General features: G+C 36.8%; 1 protein-coding gene across 3 annotated transcripts in view; it reads right to left on the reverse strand.

The window, feature by feature from the left end:
- Nucleotides 1-582: 582 nt before the first annotated feature.
- LOC120418538 (protein qui-1) overlaps nucleotides 583-25,901 on the reverse strand; it is a 178,414-nt gene continuing 153,095 nt past the window's right edge. The window contains exons 17-23 of one of the 3 annotated variants that reach the window (XR_008212356.1): nucleotides 20,262-20,444; nucleotides 20,111-20,206; nucleotides 9,478-10,552; nucleotides 8,854-9,413; nucleotides 8,721-8,799; nucleotides 2,712-2,773; nucleotides 583-2,521 (exon numbers count right to left, since the gene is read on the reverse strand). Coding sequence is in view for 2 of the 3 variants with exons in the window: in XM_052709388.1 (XP_052565348.1) it covers nucleotides 2,505-2,521; nucleotides 2,712-2,768; nucleotides 8,721-8,799; nucleotides 8,854-9,413; nucleotides 9,478-10,552; nucleotides 20,111-20,206; nucleotides 20,262-20,444 (2,067 nt within the window). In the remaining variant the exon portion in view is untranslated. The remainder of the gene's footprint in view (nucleotides 2,522-2,711; nucleotides 2,774-8,720; nucleotides 8,800-8,853; nucleotides 9,414-9,477; nucleotides 10,553-20,110; nucleotides 20,207-20,261; nucleotides 20,445-25,901) is intronic. The other 2 variants (XM_052709388.1, XM_039580974.2) reach the window with 2 other exon arrangements.

Below are 25,901 nucleotides of genomic sequence, written 5' to 3' on the forward strand. Positions count from 1 at the left end.
TGTATATGGAATAGGACAGAAAATTCAATGTAACGGTTGGATTTCTTTCAAGTTCTAGTGAAAATCAAAACCTCACAAAAACTGTCACGTTCATCATGCTCCAATGAGTTCCTTTATTTGAGTGACACTATTGTGTTTGCTGCTTTTTTTTCTTTTTAATTTTGTTGCACTTGTAACTTCACTACTACACTAAATAGTTGCAAATTGCACATTGAACAGTTCTTTTGCGTGTTATCGTGTGGATTATGTCGTCTTGCTGGGCGCGCTTCCATGCAAATAAACACAGCTGAGTAACTACACCTTGAATTGTTTTAAAATGCCTTTAAATTTGGAAACTGAAGCAAACACAATCAGGGTTAATTTGAATTCTGTCCTGAAAAGCGAGTCTTGAGAAAACATTAACGAATGAATTTCGAAGGAGGCGCTTGGTGAATTTAAGGAAACGAGCTAAAACGTTCAATTAAGTAGCTTTTACGGTGAATGACGACCTCATTGATGCATTTAAAATCTACTTGCCGATAATTAACAACAGTTACAGCCTATTTCTAAAGTATCCACTAACAGTATTATTTGTTGCTGTTGTAGGAAGTAACAAGGGTGGGATTATACAAATAGTACACTTTTGGTTTGCTTAGCTTCTGTTCTGGCTCTAAAAAGGATCAACACAGAGACAGAGTGATTGTCGGTGTTAGAAAAAGGTTCACTACACGGTAACATGTGTCTTAGGTTTGTATTTTTTTGGTTGTGTCTACACTATTGCTAGTTTTTTTCTTCAACGTATTTTGTTGTTTAAATCTGCTCCGTTGCTCCACTTGTTGTGTGGCTGTGTTTAAAAGTCTCTTTGCAGGGGAAGAATTTTGTGGATTTTTAGCTGGAGACAGTTTACAAAGAGTTGTTTTTTATATTTTTACACATGGATTTTACTTTTCACTAATGTCTTAGGTATTCTAATATTATTTATCTAGTTGTGTTGAATTAACCATTACGTTTCTAAATTGCCACATTTATTGCTAGTTATATCATGCCTTACAGGTTACGTTAATTTTCTTTGGGTCATTGTTAAGCTGCATTTGCTGGGATATATTTGCTTTTAGAATTAATTTCAAACAAATATTTTTGTTTTTTATTCGGAATTTTTGAAATTATTTCAAAATAGGTCAATCTTCTTTCTTGAAAACTTTTTGTTTTTGGCTACTACATTTTGGCCATTAAAATCGAATTAATTTTTAGATAATGCTTCCAAAATTAATTATATAAATAAAAAAAAGCTCTTTCATTGGATCGACTATTTGGTTTGTCTCTATTTATGCAGTTTTATGGAGGTAATTGAGGAACAGAGAAATTAAATCAATATCGATAGATGTTTTGAAAACCTTTCAAAAAGTCATAAACTTGAGAATCAACAAATTTAATGTTTTATCGTTGTTTTCAAGATCGAGTGTAGAGAATACAAATTATAGATTTTGGTTTAAAAAAGTCAATTTTATAAATTTGTAACTGATCATTGTTGGATAAGAATTCAGAAAACCTGAAACCAACCCTGCCATGAGATATCGCCAGTTAAGAGGGTTTTGTCAAACTTTTCAATGCCTGGTGTTGCAAATTAAATAGGAATGACATCTTAACCTGAAGAATCAAGCGGATCAGGAAATCATTTACATTTTTTGGTTATTTAGGAAGGTAATGGAAGGCTCACGAAATTATAAGAAGATTGTATTTGTTTGTGAGGAATTGTTGACAGAAGTTTTGGGGGCCATGCTAGTACAGTCCTCGAAATTTAAAAATATTAAATATAACCCAATTAAGACTTAGCAATTACCGTAATTGTCCGGAGTTTTTATTTCAGTGCTGAAGATATTTTGCCTCGATACAACGTTATACTTAATTTTCATCACGTTCACCGTTTTACTTTTTTGCTTAGAAAATTCTGACTTAAATCCGTGCCCTGCTTACCATACACACAACACAACACACCTGGTTGTGTGTCCGCATGTGATCTGCTTACAGAGTAAGTTTCCAATAGTACATAATTTCACGGCCTTTCTTGTGAGCTTTCACGATTTTTTTTTGTTGTGTTCGATTTTGTGATCATTGGTTTTAAACTATCCTTCCGCATGATTTTTTGCTGTTCTCATTTTTCCATCGGTTTGGTTTCGCATGAAAGTTTAACTCAGATTTTTTCGTTTTTTTTCTGCTTGGTGGGAACGTTTTATCCATCAGGAAAGCTCTTTTCCTGACTACGGAGGGGGAGGTGATTGTATCTGCGTGTGTGTGTGTGATTTGGGTGATGCTTGCGCATGGCCATCTTTGATAATGTTGGAGCTTTCGCGTGGAAGTTTTTCCAAAAGCTTCGCAGTGTTTGCCACTGTGCGGCGCTGCAGTCGCTTGGGAGAACGGAAAACTTAGCTGGAATGTATGTTTTGCGCGAGATGTTCCTAGTTGACCTATAAAACTAGTTTAAAAATGCTTTATTATGGTAACTTTTACTTTATTTCAACATTTGCTTAATCCGCTAGTACGTCTGTAAATAAAATTCAAAGAACTAAATAAGTCGATTGATCAAGCAAGTTTCAGCGATTTGTCTCAATTGAAAATATTTCAAACTAAGCTACTTAATCGTAAAGGCAAAAACTAGCAAAAATTTGTTTTAGACAAAAGCTCGAATCGGGGAAAAAATGCACTGTACTTAAACTATTGAAATCTCTACTTACGTGACCACAAGCGCTTACAACACCTCTTTCTACTAACTACAACTTGGTCGGTAAGATCTAAGCTATAAAAACGTGTTAATAAGATAAAACATGCGGAAAGAAAAACTATTTAATCAACGTGTGTGCTATATTACTCGAAAATACTCGTTGGAAGTAAGAGATTTAATGGAACGAACTATAGTTACGGTTTTCAACACAGTGGAGTCACTTGTACTACAGAGACGACAGTGGCAGCAGATCGAGTAGTAGATACTAACAGCAGTCAGGAGCAAATTAGCTTGCAGATTTAGTTTTTTTAGTCAATTGGAGATATGTATACGGTTAAGGGTAAGAGAATTTGTTTAGCCAATTGGTAGAGTTTGGAAAAATAAGTGCTAGAAGCAAGCAGTTTGAAGCGGAGTAAGAGTTGGATTGACGCTAGAACTACTTGGTAGAGAGTAAAGAGGCAACTTTATGTTTGGTAAGAGGCTTCAATTATGTGGACCATGCGTTCGAATGGTAAATGGCTGATATGGGGGTTGAAGCGTTGAGTTTTAATTGGTTAGAAAAGGTTAGAAAGTCTTATATGTGAATTTCACAGTCAATTCATTCTTTTATACTTTTCGGGAACTCTATACGTTGAATGTTCTGAACATCACAAAAGTTATTCAACAAAAAGTACGCTCTCGATTATATTTTTTTCTGCCTTCCGTTTTTTGGTTATTGATATCGAAATCGGGATAAGCAACCTCAACTAAATTAGATTTGAATGGTTAGTTGCTTATTATCAATTTTCTATATTAATTGCAACTTATCAATTCTCTATATTTTTCATTCGGTATGTTGGATTATACATAATCAGATCGCATTAGAGCATTTTTGGGGTCATATTTGAGCTCATCGACATAAAATTTGATAATAATAATAAATAAATTGTGATTGGATTATCAGTAACGTCTATCATCCGGAGGAAATTTTTTGTAACAAATTCGGATAATTGTTTTTTTTTTGTGTCCAGTTCAAAACATTTTGAAATAGCAGGGAAAACTGATTGTGTCACGTTCCCCAGAAAACCATTTCCCCGAATACCATTTCCAAGAAAACCGTTCCGAATGTACCGTTCCCCAGAAATAATTATCGTAGTGATTATTATTATTTCCAAAATTTCCAAAATTTCCAAAATTTCCAAAATTTCCAAAATTTCCAAAATTTCCAAAATTTCCAAAATTTCAAAAATTTCCAAAATTTCCAAAATTTCCAAATTTTCAAAAATTTCCAAAATTTCCAAAATTTCCAAAATTTCCAAAATTTTCAAAATACAAAAAAAAAGGTTTTAATTTATGACATTTTTGAAGCTTTGGTTTTTTGACTTACCAATGACAAATTACGAAATTTAAACAAATTTAGAAAGTCTTCTTTAAAGCGATTCTAATAATATTTTCTGTTGAAAATTTAAATCATCATGCAAAATGAGCAATATGCCAAAGGTTCAATATGTCAAATGGAATTAAACCAAATGACACATGTAATCCAATTTTCATTTTAACAATTTATTCGGCATTTGTATACGGGTCATTCCACCTGAAGTGTGCAAGAAAAAATGCAAATTTGAAAATTACCATCTCCGATTCTGCTCAAATTTGGTAGAGCTGTTGAGACTATCAAAACATGTAAAAATCCCGAATTTCATCCAAATCGGACCACCCCCTCCATTTTTGTACCCTCCCAAATAATCGACTTTTTGGCTATTTTTGAGCGAAACCCCTATCTTCAAACGACGATAACTCAGGAACCACAAATCTTAGAGGGTCGGTATTAGACTCAATTTTGAAGGAAATTGGACGTAGAATCCATTTCAGTGACCAAAATTTGGATTGAAATATATTTTTTACCTGTGTTGTGCAATTGAAAACTTTAAATGGCCGTATCTCAAAACAGCCCTATTTATTTTTTAAATTTGACCTCACCATCATATTCCCCGGCCAATTTTACATAAGAATCACTTATCGACAGAAAGGAATATGTTTCGTTCCAGAGATATCGAATTTTAAAGTTTTAAGTATTTGAGATTACCTAAATTAGCTACACTCGCCGCATATGCTAGAAGGACTCGGGCGCGCTTATCAATAACTGCTACCTGGTTATATATTGATATACGATTTCATCCCAATTAATCATTAGCAAATTAGGCAAAAATTTTAGGAAACTGCTGTATTAATCTTAAATTAAAAAAAAAAGTATGCGGTGAATTTATGTGCTAGCCCACAGGACAGAGCAAGAATGACACGCAATACAGGGCAGAATGGAACCCCCGCTGAGCTAGCAGGAAATTGAAATTGATCTTGTAAGTAACACTTAAGAAAAAGTGTACGATACATTATCGTGTTAAAAATTATGAATTAACATGAATAAAACTCTCGTGAAGCATGATTAAGCAAGAGGATTTCTGGAAGGTAGAAAACTGAAAAATGTAAGAAAATCACAAAGATTAATCGGATTTCAACACCGTTCGAACAATTATATTTTTTTTGTCAATCATTTCGAAATCTTGGAAGACAATACAGCTGCTGTCCACATGTATCAGAAGTATATGGTTTCGTTTTTTTAAATTAAATGTACCAGAATTGAAAAAAAAAACATCAATTATCATGAAACTGGAAAATCATCAATAGATGAAACTGGCTCACAATATAAAAATCGGTTTAAAATGATCATGCTCAATCTTTCAAACCGTAAGGCAGATTTTGGGGTTTATTGCAGAATGGCACTATTTTGCTACCGCACATGGCAAAAGCTCTAGAACCCATGAGAATTATTTCATCTTCTACATTCAAGCTCTACATTTGTTCGTGCTTCAAATAAAAGAAATAATTTGATAAAGTGGGAAGAAATGAGGAATTAGGAAAAATATGAAAACAATAGAAAATTTTTAGTTTTTTTTAATTGTGTTGTAAAAACGTTGTAGCGATGTCTTTGTGGATACCTGCGATGATTTTCTTCAGTCCGATGAACTTGTTGTGCTCCGAAGGCACAACAAGTCCGAAGGTTGTAGCATTTGCAAATAAATATTAAAAGTTAAAATTTTACCTAATATGGTTCAATGACACTGAGATCAGGAAAAACAGTGCATTCAAAATTACCCAACAAATATTCCTTAAAAAAATAATAGATTGTTCAAGGTATTGATTATCTCAAAATCGTATGAAATTATAAAAATAATTCATCTTACAGAACACCAGGTAGTAATTATTGATCAGCACGATTGAGTGCCTTTAGCATATGCGGCGAGTGTAGCTAATTTAGGTAATTTCAAATACTCAAAACTTTAAAATTCGATATCTCTGGAACGAAACATATTCCTTTCTGTCGATAAGTGATTCTTATGTAAAATTGGACGGGGAACACGATGGTGAGGTCAAATTTAAAAAATAAATAGGGCTGTTTTGAGATACGGCAATTTAAAGTTTTCAATTGCGCAATACAGGTAGAAAAAATATTTCAATCCAAATTTTGATCACGGAAATAGATTCTACGTCCAATTTCCTTCAAAATTGAGTCTAAGACCGACTCTCTAAGATTTGTGGTTCCTGAGTTATCGTCGTTTGAAGATAGGGGTTTCGCTCAAAAATCGTCAAAAAGTCGATTTTTTGGGAGGGTACAAAACTGGAGGGGGAGGTCCGATTTGGATGAAATTCGGGATTTTTGCATGTTTTGATAGTCTCAACAGCTCTGCCAAATTTGAGCAGAATCGGAGATGGTAATTTTCAAATGCTGTTTCGCTTCAGATGGAATGACCCATAAAGCAATTCCCCACGAAAACATCATGATTCGAAAACAAAGTTCTCCGATCGGGCTCAAATTTTTTCTGGAGGTTCTTTGGCCGAAATAATTAGACCCATATTTTTTTGTTTGGCCATTAGGGTGACCTACGCCGTGTTAGGGTGATCCAAAAAATGGCAATTTTCGTCGATTTTCGCAAAAAAACACTTTTTTCAAAAAATCATATCTCCGCGCCATTTTATCCGATTTTAGCTGTCCTAGACGCAAAAGAAAGGTGATTAGTTTGGCAATTTGGGAAAAATAGTAAGAAGTTTCAAAAATCTAGCTTAACATATGAAAAGGTCATATGAAAACTCAAAAATGCTGTTTTGAAGGTCTCGGGACCAAAGAGCCTATGTCTGAAAATATTTTTATCGGATTCCTCGGAAAATTTCACATAACATTGTTAAATTTTTATTTTTTCTAAGAAATCCCAAAAAATCTAATCTTTGAAATTACTGCATCAATTCCTAATATTTTCGAGAAAGAAACTTTTCGGGGAATGGTTTTCTGGGAAATGGTACATTCTGGGGAATGGTTTTCTGGGGAACGTGACACAATCCTGGAATAGGTCTTCATTTTATGTTAATCTAAGCTACTCTAATAATATTTACCACTTTGTTCCAGAAATTTAAAAATCAACGACAAGTCTGTTGTCCCATCTGAAAAATGTTCAAAAATTTGTCTCGCTTGATATTGCTTTGAATCAGCTCAAGAAATGGGTTTCAAGTAATTTTGAAAAAGTTTAAAAATTAGTTGAGTATAATTATGAAAACATATATAAAAACAGCAGTTCCATATGAAAGTTAAAGAAAAAATAAAAGAGCTTTGATTTGGCCGTCAAAATGGCATTTGAAGTTTTCATAAGACTTTTTCAAATGTTAGGCTAGATTTTTGAAACTCCAAACTATTTTTTCTTGAAAGTCAAAACTATCATCTTTCATTTGGGTCCAAAACAGCTAAAATAGGGTCAATTGGCGAGGAGTTATGATTTTTTAGAAAAATGTGTTTTTGTGAAAATTGACGAAAATTGTCATTTTTTGGACCGTAGGTCACCCTAATGGCCAAACAAAAAAATACGGGTCTAATTATTTCGGCACAGGAACCCCCAGAAAAAAATTGAGCCAAATCAAAGCACTTTAATTTTTTTCTTTAACTTTCATATGGAACTGCTGAATAATTTTATTAAAATAATGTTAAAGTACTATGTTTTTTTCAATGTAAATGAATTCAAATCGGTAAACGAACTGCAATATTGGGTTCTATGCACAATTTTTCATTAAGACCAGTTTAAATTAGTTTTTATATTATTAGTTTTAAGTGTTATTGAAACAGAATTCAAAATTTTCTTCAGATACACAGGCAGAACAAGTTTCTTAGTAAATTTGGAAATTGTATGAATCATGCTATAAAACGCTTATTTCTTCTCTAAAAAAATATGTATCTTTTTGCACTGACCAATCAAACTTAATGTTGTTAAAAATTGAAGCAGTTGTAATTCTGCAAAGTTGGCAATATAAATTCAAAATGTGTTCATTTCGAAATTTAATTTAATTTCAAATTCATATGATGAGAGAGTTGATTTGTAATTTGTACTCATTTGCGTATTTTTTTAAAAAAAGTTCAATTATTTAAAATTATTCTAGCAGTATTTCATGATATTTTTTAGTAATATAATTCTGCAACCATCGACCGACAGCTTTCCACTTTATTGCATCAAACACGACCGGTGCCGCTGCCGCAGACGGGCCTCATCCTCGAACCGTAGGTTCTCAATGGACCGGGACTGACGCCGCCGGACGTACGCCCGACTCTCGCACTCCGGACTCAACGGTGGCTTGCGGCGTGCGTTACAGTACAGACTGCCCAGGTTGGTGCAGTTCCCAAACAGGGCCTGCAGGTCGGTTTCGGTAGAGGACAGTTTGAGCTTTTCACCGACACTGGCGCCGCCAGCGTGGTCACTTTCGTCGTACGAGCCGCCCCGTAGAAATTTGGTCGGTGCCGCCGGGGCGGAAGTTTGCTTCTTCAGCACCAGAACCTCCCGAAGCAGGTCCGGCTGATGGGTTTTGTTTTGGTTGTGGTGGTGGTGGAGATTTTGGTGGTGTTGGTGGTGGTTGGTGAAGGATGAATGGAAAAGACTAGAATAGTGCCATGCATCTACTGGAAGCGAGTTTGGACGCAGTGAGAAGAAGGGATGCCTCTTGGACGTACCTGCGCGCTCCTCCAGGAACTCGTCCTCGTCCGACGAGTCGATGCGGTCCTCGACGAGGGATGACTGGCGCGAGAGGGACTGCGAAAGGGGATAACTTAGTATGACAAATGAACTCTGAATTTGATTGCTTACCGGATTCATCCGTCTCCGCGGCGGCGACCGCTTGTTCCACAGCGCCTCCAGCTGGTCAAAGTGCTGCGACTGGGCGAGCGCTGCCTGCTCGGGGCCAATGTTTGCTTGGGATTCCGTGCTCTTGGCTTCGGCCAGCTTGGAGATCTCCTCCATGCTGGCGGACACCGAGAAGCGTCGTTTCAGTCTTTCGTCCACCTGGGCCATCATGACGGACGACGTCAGATGGGCGTACTTCTTCTGCCAGGTGTAGGTGTCGAGCGAGACTTCCTTCTTGAGGAGTCGCCGAGCAGGTCGCTTCGGGCCGGCGGGTCGCAGATCTTCGACGTCCCGGGCCGGTGCCGAGTAGGTTGGGAGCTTTATGTACGAGGCAGGTGAGTTGTGCAAGCAGATGACCGGAAGACACGAACTGTCCACCAGCTGGACCACTATTCGGGAGCATTCGAGGCTGATGTCGAACCGGGTGAACTGGACGTGCAGCTGGAGCGAAGTCAGCGCAAGACCTCGCTTCATTTCCCAAACAATGAGCGTCTTGTCGTCGCTGCCGGACACGGCCGTGGTTCCTGGAGAGGGGAAGGGAATATATTGTTACAATACTGAATGACTTGTGCTCAAGAGAATACTTACCATCGGCTGAAACCTTCACGCACGTCACCGGTCCCAGATGGCCCGCCAGCGTGTGGATCTCCTCACCCGTGTGAATGTCCCAAATGATGAGATTTGTGTCCTTCGATCCAGAGATGACCTGGTTCTTGTTGGTGACGGAAACAGCCACGCAGGTGACCGCGTCCGAGTGTCCCACCAGAACCTGGGCTAGCTTTCCACCGGACACCTGCCACACCTTCAGCGACATGTCCTTCGAGCCGGAAATCAAATACAGCGAATCAGCCGTGATGATGAAGCTCGTTATTTCTCCAGAGTGTGAAACTGTAAACTTCTCGTCCTCCCTCGTAAGGGACCATATCCGCAAGCTGGTATCCCCATTCGTGCAAACCGCGAACTTCATGTTGTTCGTTACGGCCAGACACTTGAACGGACCCTGCACGCTCTGCAGTATCGTTCCGGAATCGCTCATCCAAACAAACAGGCAGCTATCCCTGTCGGCCGAGATGATCCGCCTCGAGTCCATCATAAACGTAACCGACGTAACGAACGTGTTGTGACCCTTGAAGGTGGCCGTCACCGACCCCAAAGCCAAATTCCACACGTTGACAGTCTTGTCCTCCGACCCAGAAACGACAAACTCGCAGTTTGGCGCAAAGCTCACGCAAGTCACCGTTCCGCTGTGCCCCTCCAGAATTGCAGTCAACTCCGGCCCGTTAAGCTGCCATATCTGGATGCACCGACTCGAGGCCACGGCCGCCATCGTCGAGTCCCGCGAAATGTCGAAGCAAATTACGGCACTCGAAGTGGCCGCCAGTGCGGCGCGGCTCTTCGATATCTTCTTCATCGTTTTCTTCTTCTTCGGGTAGAAATTGACAATGGAGTCCTCGTTGCGGAACGAGTAGAACGTGATCTTGTTGCCCCCGGCCGTGATCAGGTAGTCGTCCTTGGCCATCACGTACGCCGCCGTTACGGGGCCCGGGTTAGGCGGTAACGACCGGATGATACGCCCCGAGTGCATGTCGTAGATGTGGGCCCGCAGATCTTCGCAGCCCACGATGGCCCGCTGGCTGTCCATGGCGATGCACATGGCGCGAACCTTCGGGGAGAAAGGTTCAAGGAATGTGTGAAATAACTGTAGATTACCAAGCGTCTCCATATTTTACTTGGGATTAACTCAGTGATGGAAACGCACGGTATTGTTTGTTGTTTGTATAAAATAGAGCCACAGACAACAGACGTTTTGGCTCGATAACCAAAAATCAAACAAACCATCCACATTAACGACCCCCTGGTCTTTTGTGGTCTCTTTTGCAAGTTTCTGCTCGAACCTAGGAGTCCGAAGGCTTGAATGGGGAGAGCACCCAAACCTCTTTTTACTCCAAGGAATCGTCCACCCCAGTGTTTGAACTGACGACCTTTGGATTGCGAGTCCAACCACCGCCAGCGATTCCACCGGAGTAGGCTTGGTTTGGTGTGTTGTTTGTACTTATGGCATGGAGACGACTCCTACACCTGGAATGACTTAACGGCCTAACAGCCAAGGCCGGGACCGACATTTTACTTCCTCATCCGATGGAAGGTTGGAGCAGATGGGAATCGAACCCAGAATCAACCGCTTACAAAGCGGACAGTGTAACCATTCGGCCACGCACTGCTCGATATCCACCTTGTGTAAAAACATGCAACGGTTTGATTGAGAATTGCAAGCAGTTTGTGGCGCTGTCGTCGCAGAGGAGATTTGACAACTCTCCCGCCCTGCTCTCAAGGGTAAACACCAACATTGAAAAGCACGTGGTTGGCCGTTTTCTCATTTTCATCAAAAGTTTGATGCCTCTTTTCGTCGAGAAAATTGAGAAGTTGATCAAAAATCGTTTTGAAATGTCGAAAGTAATCATTTTGAGTATCGCTTCAGATAAGTGTTAGTTAATTTCAGAGCATGCAATTAAATTCATTAAAAAAAAAACTATGCATCATCAAAATCAAGTTGGTGAGAATAAGAATACGGCTCCTGCGGAGACTGTGGTGCACTTCAGTCTACATTCAGGCTTATTCTTGCAAGTAGCAATAGACTACAAGATGGCGTTAGTGTATCACCTACCATGTTTTTGCACACGATTTTCAACTTATTTTGTTCTAGCTGTTACGTCTGTTGTCTGTGGTAGAGCGTCTAATTTCCCGTCCCAGGAAAAGAATTCCTGGAATTACCGAAATTCATGTGGAGGTATACATTTTCTGGCACAAAAGCTTTGAAAATATATAAAAAAATGTGAGAACTTATTGATTTTAATCATTTCAATCTACTGATTATATTGTACTGAAATTGTACTAAAATTTCACTTCAAGATTTCTCGGGCGAGTTTTCAAAAAGCCGTAAGAGCCACCGTGACCTTTGACACTAATTTTCGTTTTTCTCAAAAATTATACAAAATTTCATTTATTTTAAGTTTGGGGCACTTGAAAGACGTGTAGATGAACAATCTCGAGCATTTATGATATTGGTTTTTCGTAAGTAGGTCGAATACCGATGCAAAAAGGACTTTGCTTACCAATGGCTCTTACGGCTTTTTGAAAACTAATCCGAGATTTGTTTTAGATAATATTTATTTCTGAAGCATTGATAACTGGGAAAATCTTGCATATTTGTTGAGCAACAAATATTAGTTTATTAGGGAATGGAGAAAAAAATGATTTTGGTAACCCTTAAACGAAAATTGTAATAATATCATTTGAAAAAAAGTGACGAATGACCTCTCTAGGTTGAAGTCACGTTAATAAAATGAACAACAACAACATTTGAAAATAAGATATCAACTCCTTCCTCAAAGTGAGATTTTTAAAAGTTTTTGTTTACCGTGACCAAATTAAATAAACATTGAATTGGTATCACTAAATGTTTCAAAGAGGGTCGTGCAAGAAGAATTTGTTTAATAGTACAGTCCAGACTCGATTATCCGAAGGTCTTGGCAGAATTTCACTTCGGATAAGCGAATCACGAAAAATAAAGTTTTTTTCGTTGTCTTATTTTAGATTGTTGTATGACCCTAAAACTACTCTCTAAAGTGATTTAGAATGTTTAAATCCAAGATGGTGACCAACATGGCGATGATGAACTAGATTAAATGTTCAAAAGGTGCTATCTGCATAGGAAACCCATGACTCATAGGTTGTATTGAAAATTTACCCTGGAAATATTGAAAAAATGCATTTTTTTAATTTTACAGGCAATCAACCATTCAAACTAGACTAAAATGGGGTCGCAAAACTCGTATTTGATGTTTATTGTTTCGTGATTCGATTATCCGAAGTCCCATACAAACTCTCGGATAATCAAACTTCGGATAATCGAGTCTAAACTGTATTCTAATCTAATCTATCCCAAGAAGATAGTTTAATAGTATTTTTGAAAACTTGAGTTGTGACTTCGTGAAATAGTTTTCCAAGTAAAAAAAACGCCAGAAATTAGATTCTTAAGATGAATCCAATGATAATATTTTTTGTTTTTTCTTCATTTGAATTTTATGTGTTAATGTTATTCTTGAACAAATTCCCAGAGACAAACGCAACATTATGGTTGTGGAGCATGGATTCATTTTACTCACTGCCTAAATATTTTGATAAAAAAACTTCTCATCAAAAAAAATACTGATGATCACTATTTGATTGGGAACTATTTAAAAACAACTTATGAAACTGAAATATTTATATATTTGCTTAAAGTTGTAGGAATTTTTACAATCAGGCAAGCCCTTAATTGATCCTAACACTCATTTTGACCATTTATGTTCCTATTCTGTACAATTTTGTTGTAAAATATTAATCAGGAGCAGGGTTTCAAATTTCTCGGGAATTTTCGGGGTTTTCCCGGGAAATTTGTTGAAAATTTCCCGTTTCCCGGGAATTTTATAAATCGGAGCATGGATTCATTTTACTCACTGCCTAAACACTTTGATTAAATTCTCATTGATTCTCAACTTGATTCTCTTTGATTCTCAACTTGATTTGGTATTATTTGAAGGTTATCTTATAAAATTAGAAGTTTTATATATATTCTTAAAGTTGTAGGAGTTTTTACAGTTAGGCAAGCCCTTAATTGATCCTCACACTCATTTTGACCATTTAAGTTACTTTTCTGTACAATTTTGTTGCAAAATATTAATCAAAAGCAGGATTTCAAATTTCCCGGGAATGCCCGGAATTTCCCGGGAAATTTGTTGAAAATTTTCCGTTTCCCGGGAATTTAACCCCGAAAATTGGACGCTCTAATCCAAAGTCAAACACTAAAATGCGTTTGCGTCAACCAAGCGCAACCACGACGATGAAACGACAAAGCGACCGACTCATGAATGCGACCGACTATTACGCATTGCAGCACTTTTGACTAATTGATCCGTATCCGCTCTCCGGCGACAAGATTACACTGCATAATCGATTGCTCGGCGATGCAGTAGCATTAAGCATAATTAGTATGTCTCCGGAGAATCAGGGGCGCTGATCCGCCCGCCAAAATACCCATCGCAATTCATGTTCCCGCATGCCCGATTTGAGTTCCATTAAGCCGGCACAAATTCATTGCTTAATGAATATTCAAGTACCTACCCTTCGCGATTTCCCCCGTCGAAAATCGCACACTCCAAATCGAATAATCGTCCCGCTTTTGCACGCGTGTTAGCCGCTCGAGTCGAGCAAAGCTTCGAAAGTCAATAAAGAAAAATTAAATTGAGAAATCACCCAAGAGTTGGGAAAGCAATTTCATCAACAGGTTCTTCCGTTCTCTGCTCACTTTCTCGCTTGGGGGTGAGGAAGCGTTGTAAATTCAGCACGTGCTCAAGTCTTTAATGATTCCAACCTGGGTGGGTGGGTGAACGCGCACACCTGGGTGAAAGGGGGGTTGATAACACATCACGCCCGATTGAATTCTCACGGGGTCGAAAACATGCTCTGACAGTGCGAGCTGTACCGAACAAGAGTGTGTTTGGCGGAGTGCAAAGTGTGTACGGAGTTGCAGGTACATTTACGGAGCAGTGCTCCAACCCTTTTAACGATGATCGGTTTGTGCTGTGGAGAATTTACTCCAGTTGGCACAGTTGAAGGAAGATTCAGAAAGGAACTTTTCAATAACAGTTTTCTTCTGTTTTTTTTTTTTTTTTTTAAGTATAGTTATTGGGTAGAATGAGAAAAAATATAGAAGTATTTTCCAGAGTTTTGTTTTTTTTTATCTCAAAAACGCAACATCAATGATCAGTTAAGGATTTTGTGTTTTTTTAAACAAAATGTTACAAAAAAAAACTAAATACTGAATGGCCTACTATTATCTAAAAAAAATGTTGCAAAACAGAATTATTTTAAACGCCTTAAGTCTCAAGATTTTAAAAAGGAAATTGAATTTGAATCAACTAACCCCAGTCACGACGTTCTAGCAGGATTCTAGCAGAGTTCTCACAGAGCTGGATATTCTTACAGCATTCTAGCAAAAATGTTCAACCGTTCTAGCAGGATTCTGGCAGAACCAGCTCTGCTAGAATATTTCGTGACTGGGACGGACAGCATTGTCGGAAATTTGTCTCTTGAGTAGGTAAAATAAGTTTTTAAATTCGAAATTGAAATGTTATTATGGAGCAATTCCATGCCAAATAGGTTTCGATGATTTCAATGATACCTTTGTAGACATATCGTACGCTTATTTAAACCATTTTTGTGTATATGGAGCCAGTTTCACTCGATAATGACAATTGAGAAGGGCGTAAGCGTTTTAAATATTTTTGTAGTTCGTAATTTAAATATTTCTGTATCTCGAAGCCGTCGCATCGTATCAAAAAGTGGTCAAAGACAAACATGTAGGAAATTTGACGGACTTTAAAAAAAATACACTAAAAGAAAAAACAGGCCAATTTCATGATTTTTAAGTTTAATAGTCAAATTTGAAGGTGAGCCCACGATTTTTTTTCGTTCAAATTTTTTGTGAAAACAGCCTAAGATGTTACAAAAAGACTCACGAAAAATGCAGGAAGGAGCAACTTACCTTAAAAAAATAAAAATCATTTACTGAAACTGTTTTTTTTAAAGTGCTCTAAACGTCAAAATTTTCAAAAACCGAATACGGGATTTGATTCTGCAGACAATTTTACATAAAAGTCTCCTTATTGACCACTGTCTTAAGTCCAATCCTTGTGAATTTACAGCGGTTTAAAAATAAAAATGTTGAAAAAATTGGTTTTTCGATGGTTTTTCACAATTTTTATATGACTGATTTGATTTTTCTGTCTCGTAAATATTTTTACCGGAAAGCTCGTCCAATTTCCCATAAGATTGTCTTTGATCACTTTTCAAAATAACTCCTTGTTTTGATGATTTAAGCTAATTTACTATCTAGGTTACTAATAATCAGTTTTTCGTTATGAGTAAAGCAATTAGCTTTTATCTGTGAGCCAATACTTCCAATTGAAAAGTTCAGAAGGTTATTTTGAGCAACTTCTGTTTGACGAATAACTTAACTTCAGTCGTTTTATGTTTTAATGTTTAATTTTTAGTACGTCTATTTAAATTTATCTTCATTAATTCATGTTTGTTTCTGATAGTATTTGGCCTTGTTCTACCACCTCCTATCATTATGTCACTTTTTCAATTATTTGCTTGTTTTTCATATTTTCTACTATAGAATGATACAATTTCCATTTAAATTGTGAAAAAATGCTGAGAGGCATTGCCTGGGATATTACAAAAATTACTGCATACAAATTGCTTTATAAACTATAGGATTTTTTGTGAAAAACACAGCCAAAGATGACCCTGACAAAGACATTTTTAAAACATTGTCAGACTTCCAACCCTAAATTTATCTTAAATTGAAAGAGCTCTTCTTTCCAATGCTATTCAAAGATCAATTTATTTTCATGAAAAAATGATGTTTGGTGAATTTAAGGGTAGATGGTTAACTTTAACCTTCATTTGATAGCTTTTCTTGTGGTCTTTCGAATGGATCGACCGACTCCAAATTTTAACGCTTAAATTAATGTTTTTGAAGAAAAAAAAATACTGACCCTTGAAATCCACTAATACGAAACCCTGTTTTCTTACAAATGTAAACATATTATAATTTTAATTTTAATTCTAGCTTCAAGCCTTGGAACCATTGACATCCAAGGATTGTAATGATTTAATGAATTGTATGTTATTTTTTGTAAAATTAGCAGGTACTTGAAGGGGTTACATACACGTGGCAAATCACAATATTTAATATTACATAAAATTTATGAAATCCACAAAAAAGATGATTTTCAATCACTCCTGAAAGTTTCATGAAGATATTTCATGATTAAACTGAGTAAGAGACGATTTAAGCTCAAAATATTTCCATGCGCAGAGCGAACTGTCAAACTTTCTGAGCGTTTTTCTCTAAACATTGAGTTGAATGTGGCAGCGTATTACGATCCAGAGAGAAAGAGAAAAAAAAACAAGCAAAACATTGTGAATGAGCCAATGTAGATTTGTAAACAAAGAGAGAATCCTGCTCATTCTTAACCTTGCGGCAGTCACGCTAGTCTACTTTGTGCAAAGTTTGATACACGGAAAAAAGTCAATTCTCAAAATCGTGAACTGAGTTCAAAAATATTCATGAATAAATTCCTTCGTGGTCCTATAATATTTTTTTTTCTGCATTTCAGGGTGAAGCCGAAAAACGCGTCTTCCGAAAGGTAAACATCCATTGACGTGAAAGAAATGCATTGTTTGTTTACATATCCGCATTGGTTCGTTTACAATGCTTTAAAACATTCACACTTTGTAGTTTTTACCCCGATGGTTTGAATTTTTGCCTTTTTTTACACGTTACTTTTAATGAAAATCTTTGAATATATGTCCCAAGTAACCACAAGCACTAAATCGGAACTGTAAATCAACACTAAATCATTATTTCCATGTTTTGAGCCCCTAAAATGCAAATTATAATGTTACTTTAGAGTTCTAACTCTATATAAGCTTTGGTTAAAGTTTCAAAACTTTGACAATTCATGTTACTCTAAAATAACTTTATATCAACTGTTCGAGTGCTTCATTAAATTGTAAACAAAAGCGACATTGAAATATTCAAAGTGTTCATTTTGGTGTTGAATTTTTCGCCTAAACTGTGATAATGATGGGTAAGCTGGTGATAAACTGCAGTGGAAATTACTTGTTACTAAAACATTATTGAAAATTTTCAGCATACTCCCAGAATTCCGGGCTTTCCCATCGACTTATCCTAGGTGAAAGTACAAGACTACAAGACTAGTCTACGTGTGACGGGACGAGAACCATCTCAGACAAGAAAAAACCAGCTGCTGCTTAAAATCCAATAAATGGTGATTTGTATTCAAGTTAAAAGTGATTGTGTATTGAAAATGTTTAAAATAATAAATAAATAGCGATCAGAGAAAGGAGTTTCTAAATTGATTACTCAGGTGCACTTTTGGAACGATCTCTGGGGAAGACAACATCGACAACTTTCTTCGTTAAAAAGCGTTTTACTTTACAGAGCAGTTGGTTAGTGCACGGCATCATAATCTTGGAGTTCATCACTACATCATCACCGACCGACCCGGACCCGGAGCAGCAAATTGGAAGAAATCACAAAAAACACTTAAGCTTTGGTAGCGCGCCATCTGAACTTGAAAAAGGGCGCGTTGCAAAAAGCTTTTTCTTCTTTTGACATTTTTAAGGTGCTTTTCCAATGCACGTAAACTCTATATCCACTGTTGCAGTCGCCACTTTTGGCTTTAAACTCACTTTACAAGGGAATATAGAGTTATGTGACTGTAAATAGCTTACTTTATATTTTGATATAGAGTGGATTTAATGTTAAGTTTTAGAGTTCCGCGGTTACTTGGGGTACTATTTGATATTGGATTCAGGTTTGTAAAAAACCTATCGGTGACTATAGTTTTACTTACCTGAAACTCAAAAGGCAAAATAGAAAAAAGTCTTATCATTTAAAACCCTTTCAGGCCTGATGGGTCCTATATGACCCAAAAATGAAAATTTTCAAAAGTAGCCTATAATTTTTGTATGGTCATAAGAATCATTTTCCCATAATAAACTCAAAAAATATTTTTTTCTAAATTCAGGCTCGAAAGGGTTAAGTCTGAATATGAATAATTTTTCATAAATTTTTCATGCATTATTTTCTGCTGTGCACATTAGTGCTGCCGCTTAGGTGAAATGTTGTGATGTTAACAAAACAGCATTTTAATGCAACTGCATGAGACATGAACGTGTTCGCAATGCATTGATGACAAAAAAAAAACAAAACGCCATCATGTGGAACAAATACCTCCAGGTGTGAATGTAAATGGAGCTCCTCTCAATGGAGAAGTCACACGTAAATTGATATTTTGCTTTCTTTAAAAAAAACAAGTTAAAATCTATGATTTCGAAGCATTCAGAATCAGTTATTTGGAATTTCTTTCAATAGTACCTAAAAATAACTGTCCAAAACACACAATAAACGAAAAGAAAATCAATCAATTTAATGGTTCTGGCCGATCGAATTTTGATAAACATTTTCCTCACGTTTCCTGCCGCTCGTCTCCCCCCATCTCTGAATGATACCTAAAATTATTTATTTGTCAACATTCTGTAGGGATCCACCTGTAGGGACGAGGTAAAACCCTGTCATCCGTAAGAGGAATCTACCCTTTCATTCCGTTCTGATACAAGGAAGGATTTTTCAATTGAGCTAACACATCCATTTCGATTTTTGTCCCCGCTGGGGGAATGGCACAAACTGTCAAGCCGGAATAATGGAAGCCCGAACCCTCGTCAGAACACCGGTTATTGTATATATCCTCCGCTGAATTAGGTCCGGGCACTGTGCTTCCGGCGAATGTTGAGGTGAGGTCGCTTTGGGCCAAAAATTCGAAACTATTCGTTCGGGCACAATATTTGGCCGGCAAACATTTGCCAATTAAACTTGCTCAAAAAAGCAATATCTGATGTCGCTCCAGCAGCAGCAGCAGAGAAAAGGTGAAAAAGAGTTTCAAATTTCAAATGACAGACGACGGCGACGACAATGCTCAAGTTTCAAGCCGGTCGGTGGTCAAAGGGTTGTTTGTGTGACGGGCAGTCAGCCACCGGAATGTTTTTTGATAAAAATTCGAGGAAGTCTGGTTTGGGCAATTTGAGTCTTGTTCGACAAGAGGATGGTTTCCAGTGGAGTTTATTGGAAGCTCGTTGTATTTTCAGATTCTAGCTAATGTTTGAAAAGTCCCTGAATATGAATTTTTCAACTAAAAGAATACAAATCATAAAATTGAACATTCAAGGCAGTTCAAACAGAGGCTGAAACATAATAATTAAATAATTGAAGACATCTTCAAAGCATAATGTCAATGAATTTGACACAAGTTTTTTTTTTTCTAGCGAAAGGAGTTTGAGCAAATTAAGATCACTTCAATCACCATTCCATCCGGATTCAGAAAAGAGCAAAAAGGATCAAATACACAAAATTGATTGATGATTTAACATCGCCCCGTTTTCGCCGAGTTGGTCCCAGGACTTCCCAATCAATTTCCCCCAGCACCCCACCACCAACTTCATTGTCATCGCTCCTTCTCCTGTTGCCGTGGGATTTTTCCCTCGTAATTCCCGTTTAGGAGATTTCCTGCTCCCGTAAGAAGCTTACCTTCGTTTTGTGTCCTTTGAGGGCGTGCAGCTCAGTTCCAGTCGCGAGTGCCCGCAGGTAGAGCCCGTTGTCCGAACAGTACGCCACCAGGAAGATCTGCCGGAAAGAAGATTACTTAAGGGATGACAGGGGGCGTTTTGGCTGCACTCACCGAATCACAGGATATTTGGATGTTGTGCACCGGATGTGGCAACTGGATGCAGTTCAGCAGCGAAAAGTTCTCCAGTGACCACAGGCACACGGTCCCGTCGTGGCTGGACGAAACCAGCACCTCGCTGGGCATGGCCACGTGCACGGCCGTAACCGGACCCCGGTGGTGATCGAATTTGGTTACCTGCGGGAGATGGGATAGGATGAGATGGGTTGTTTGTTTGCTGAATTAATTTGTATACACACTCATTCGAATGGTTTCAGTGTGCTAATTATGATTAAAATTCCAGCGGCAGTAGACGCGATACAATGAGTATTTTAAATGCGATAATTGAGTGATTCAATAAGCGAACACAGGACAGGGCGGGGCAGAAGCTGTGTCAATGGGGCATTAAATTTAATCGATTGAGAGGGCCGTAAATTTATTTATATCCACGCGTTCACGCTGTTTCACGTGTCATTATACACAGCAAAAAATCTGATGGTAAAATCGCATGCAAAAGCATGCACATCACCTTCGTCAAAAAAGACATTTAATGTTACACACTGCATGTACAATTTTTGTAAACACAAAAAAAAAACTGCAACCGACGGGATTCAAACACAGCAACAACAGTAAGGACCGGCGCCTTAGCCCGCTCGGCCATCAGACCGATGAAGAAAGGTAAGGATAAACGCATATATGAGCTTGACATTTCGGTCAAGTAGGTTTCCCATACTGATGGGCTACATATTTCAGGGTGTAATATTACATTGAATTCCATTAAATTATGCAAAATTTATTTTACACCAAGGCTTTTTTCCCGCAGCTGGATTACTACTTTATTTGCTGTGTACGTAAACCTAATTTTCTGGTTTAACAATGAAACTATTTTTTACTACAGATTAACACACGGTGATTTGTGTCAACGATATCAATTGTGTTTTGGACAGCAATCAATTTAAAATTTCATCGGATTATAAGCTGTTGTGAAAATTGAATTTATCTGCTAATTGTTTGATTCCATTGTAAACATTATGGCTTATGAAAGCTGAATGCTACAAAAGACATTCACACATTTTGAAGAAAACATTTTGTCGTCTGGAACATTCATGGAAATCTGGAATCATGATTATTTGCATTGCACCTATCATCAGATAAACAAGATCAGGAAAATGAGATTTCTATTTTATATCTTTTTGAGTACGATTTAGATCATAGAGCTGTTTTCATAAAAATAATAATTCATATCAAGTTCTCCGTACAAATAAATTCGTAATAAATACAACGTTCTATTAACACTTAGTTGAATCAAAAGTCATGATTTATTTCTATTTCGAGCTTCATGATCATTCACCATTACATAAAAAAAAGGTTTGAAAGTAAAAAAAAAGTTTGTTATTACTAAATCGTGTCGCGTCGATTTAGATTTCATAACAAACTTTGTTATGATAGAGCAATTCCATGTCAAATAAGGAATCGGTTGTACCGGACCCTCTCCGATTTCAATGCAACTTTGTAGACATGTTATCCTAGGCTTATATAAGCCATTTTTGTGTATATGGAGCCGATTGTACTCGAAAAAGACAATCTTATGGGAAATTGGACGAGCTTCCGGTAAAAATATTTACGAGACTGAAAAATCAAGTCTGTCATATAGAAATTGTTAAAAACCACCAAAAACCCTATTTTTTCAACATTTTATTTTTAAAACCACTGTAACTTCACAAGGACTGGACTTAGGACAATGGTCAATATGGAGACATTTACGTAAAGTTGTCTGTAGAGTCGAATCGATTCCCGTATTCGGTTTTTAAAAACGTTAAGAGCACTAAAAAAAACAGTTTCAGGAAATGATTTTTGTATTTTTTTTAGGTGAGTTGCTCCATCCTGCATTTTTCGTGAGGCTTTTTGTAACATCTTAGGCTATTTTCACAAAAATTTTGAACGAAAAAAAATCGTGGGCTTACCTTCAAATTTGACTCGAAAACTTAAAAATCGGAAAATCTCTTAAAGTGCCGTGTTTTTTCTTTCAGTGTATTTTTTTCGAAAAGCCCATCAAATTTCCTACAAGTTTGTCTTTGACCACTTTTTGATACGATGCAACGGCTTCGAGATACAGAAATATTTAAATTACGAATTATAAAAATATTTAAAACACTTACGCTCTTCTCAAATGTTACTTTCGAGTACAATCGTCTCCGTATACACAAAAATGGCTTACATAAGCCTAGATCATTGAAATCGGAGAGGGTCGAAAAAAAAGTACCGTAAACCGGGGTGACTTTGATAGGATTTCAATTTGTTTTTTGAATATTTTCCAACAGGTAAGGTTTTTCTCAAGATTATTATTTTTAAAACATGTACTGGGGTAAGCCACACAAAGTCCATGCACTATTTTGGAAAAAAAGTTGTTTCAATAGTGTTTAGAAAAAGAGTTGAGTTAAAAATTCTTAGTTTAAATTCCGGGGTGACTTTGATAGTCATAGTTTTTCTTGTTAAAATCATATTTAAGATGTTCAAACTTTATTTGTACGTTAAATGTACCATCACTAAAGTAGCTGATATAGTTTTTAAGAAAAAAAATCAATGTTTATAATTAGTTAACTAAGTTTATAAGCTTTTTAACATTCCAACGCCCAAGGCTCCAAAAAAGTTGGAACGGTAACTTTAACTCGCTGGTTCTCGGGCATAACTCACCCAATCAAGACGATTCTTTTTTCCAGTGATTTGTTAAGATGTCTAGATGATCCTAGAACTTTGCAGAACTCAATTTGATCAAATCTGTAATTTTTGCGATCAAAAACATCGTTCCAACTTTTTTTTTCGCGTGTAAAAAAAAATCGCCGAAAATTCCGCAGAGGCAGCCTTTTTTGAAAAAGTTGGAACGATGTTTTTGGTCGCAGAAATTACAGATTTGTTCAAATCAAGTTCTGCAAAATTTTAGGATCATCTAGACATTCTTACAAATCACTGGAAACAAGAATCGTCCCGATTGGTTGAGTTATGCCCGAGAACCAGCGAGTTGAAGTTACCGTTCCAACTTTTTTGGGAAGCTTGGGCGTCCGTGTAAGTTAGACATGCGTTGGGCGTTCCAGTGTTAACAAAATACACATTAATTTTAGGTAAAATTGCTAAAAAGTTGGAATTTCGTCAGAAATTTGTCAAAACTAGTTTTGTTTATAAAATTATCGATTTATATTGCATTTTATACTGAATTCGAAGCACGAATAACAAGTTTTCACATTTTGTATAAAATTTGTTCTACTGAAAATGCCTATAAATCAGAAGATTTTTTTAAATTGTTTTTCAAAAACACATTTTATTTGTTATTTACAAACTTATTTAACCTTCTCCTAGTGGAAAATTTTCCAAAGAATCCGAGAATGCATTCCGCTTTCCGATTCAAAATCATGTTCATTGAGAAAATTATGACACTTTGAGAAGTTTATAATAATGACTTTCATCAACATTTTCTTAACTATAGTAAACTAACTTTTTAAACTTTTCAAAATTTTATGATAAGTTCTTTTTGAGGTACTTTGAACACTTCTCTACCACGGTCAGTATGTTTCTAAACCATTCCGTACGTATTTTAATTGTACTCTTCATTTTGCGGAAAAATTGCAAACCTATCAAAGTCACCCCGGCTATCAAAGTCACCCCGTTTTACGGTACCTAAAAAATCCTGTTTTAGGCTGGAATTGCTCTATAATATACTTGTTATTTTTCATGGATCGATTCAATAAGAAAGATCAATAACAGGATTTGAGATAATTGCCGATTTGTTATTGAAATTGTATTATCCCTGTTATTTCCACCTGCCCGGGAATAAACTTTCAATTTTTTTATAATCTTCAGAATATCTTGTTGAATTTGAAAAACGTCTGTTGAATGGTAGCTATCTCGACTAAAGATTACAAAAAAAATATATATGATTTTATAAAACTTTATTGCGTTATTCAAATTTTGAATCATTCCAGCTATGGAGAAAAAAGAATTCAGAAAAAAAAACATTTAAAAAATTAATTCTGCTCTCGACAGAAATTTTTTTTTATAAAAACCCAGTAACACTCTTCAAAAACCCACCATTTGAATTGCTACTATTTTGGCACACATTAATATTTCTGCGTCATCCATAAAGTATGTCACGCTAAAATCAGCCAAAATTAACCTTCCCCCTCCCCCCTATGTCACACTTTGTCACGCTGGCTCCAACCCCCCCTCGAAATGTAAGTCACGCTTTATCGGACCCCCTCCCCCTCCCATCTTGATTTCTTGTACAATCTAGATTAAATTTTCAAAAGGTCCTATCTGTATAGAAAACCCATGACTCATAGGTTGTTTTGAAAATTTACTATAGCAATTGTTGCATGATTTATAAATAAAGGATTATTTTTATATGCGTAGTTCAATCGAGGAAGTTTTATTTTTATTTTTGCAGGTTGTGTTTGGTTTTTTTTCATTTAAATCAATTATCAAAAAGTCTGTTTCTTAAAACCTTGTATCGTTTTTCATTTATGAGTAGTTTATCAAACATTAAACTTTTTTTAAATATATTTTAAGACTGAATTTTTAGTATTCAAGAAATAGTCTAGGGTGACGTCAGTCAGTCAGTCTAGCCTTTTCACACTTTGTCACGCTTGCAACAACCACCCTCCCCCCCCCCCTAGAGCGTGACGTACTTTATGGATGACGCCTTAGTTATGGTCTAAAATAGTCCAAACTTGTAAAGATTTGTTAATGTGAAGTTTATTCAACAAGTTGCAAAATGATGATTATCTCAGCACGAGTCAAGGGTCTATTTTTTTTGTTAACAAAAAACACTATTGAATAGAATTGTTGCTTCAGTTTGACGTCCGTGCACATATGTTTGGTCAACACGGAAACCAAAACAGTGTCGAAACAAAGTAATTTTCGAAACAAATGCTGACATGTTGAAGTTCTATACTGAAGTTTGCGGCACTGTTATGATGACGATCAGTGGCGTAAAAAGTGAGTGTTTTCAAAACGAAACTGCAGAACGTTTAATGTACCGTCATTAGAGGTGACATTTTGTCTGGGTATGAGATTGTGTCATACAAATTTCAGCATTTTTATATGATTCAAACTCAGAATAAGTTTATCCCAATACACAGTGGTCCAGATTGCAAACTTAGGTGGAAAATGGATTTACCGAAAAATGTTAAAGTTTTGGACAACATTTCGTCGCTTGTGAGCTATCTTGTGACACGTCCTATCTTTTAACAGCAGACGTGTCACAAAATAGCACACAAGCAAAGATTTGACTTGATTGATTGAAATTAAGGTAAACCACCTTCCACGATTCCATGACTATTCCATTTGACCCAAATTGATCCAAATTGACACGGACGGAATTGAAATGTTTTTAGAGCTCTAAAATGCCCCGAACATCACTTTTTTGTGAAATTTGACCCTGAATTGCTACAATAAAAAATCTTTTTTTTAAGGTTTGCTCAGATGCTTTCTCTAAATTTGGTTGATTTCGATATATTAATCTTCTCATTGAAAAGTGCCGGCGACAAAATTGGGCGAAAAGTTCACCGCCCGGAGATCGCGAGTTGGCGCGAGCGAATGAACACCGCGAAAAAAGATTCGGGGGTGCATTGGGGTTTAATGATCATTTCGTCATTTGGTTTA

This window comes from Culex pipiens, chromosome 3 (genome assembly GCF_016801865.2).
Source record: "Culex pipiens pallens isolate TS chromosome 3, TS_CPP_V2, whole genome shotgun sequence".
Lineage (NCBI taxonomy): Eukaryota > Metazoa > Arthropoda > Insecta > Diptera > Culicidae > Culex > Culex pipiens.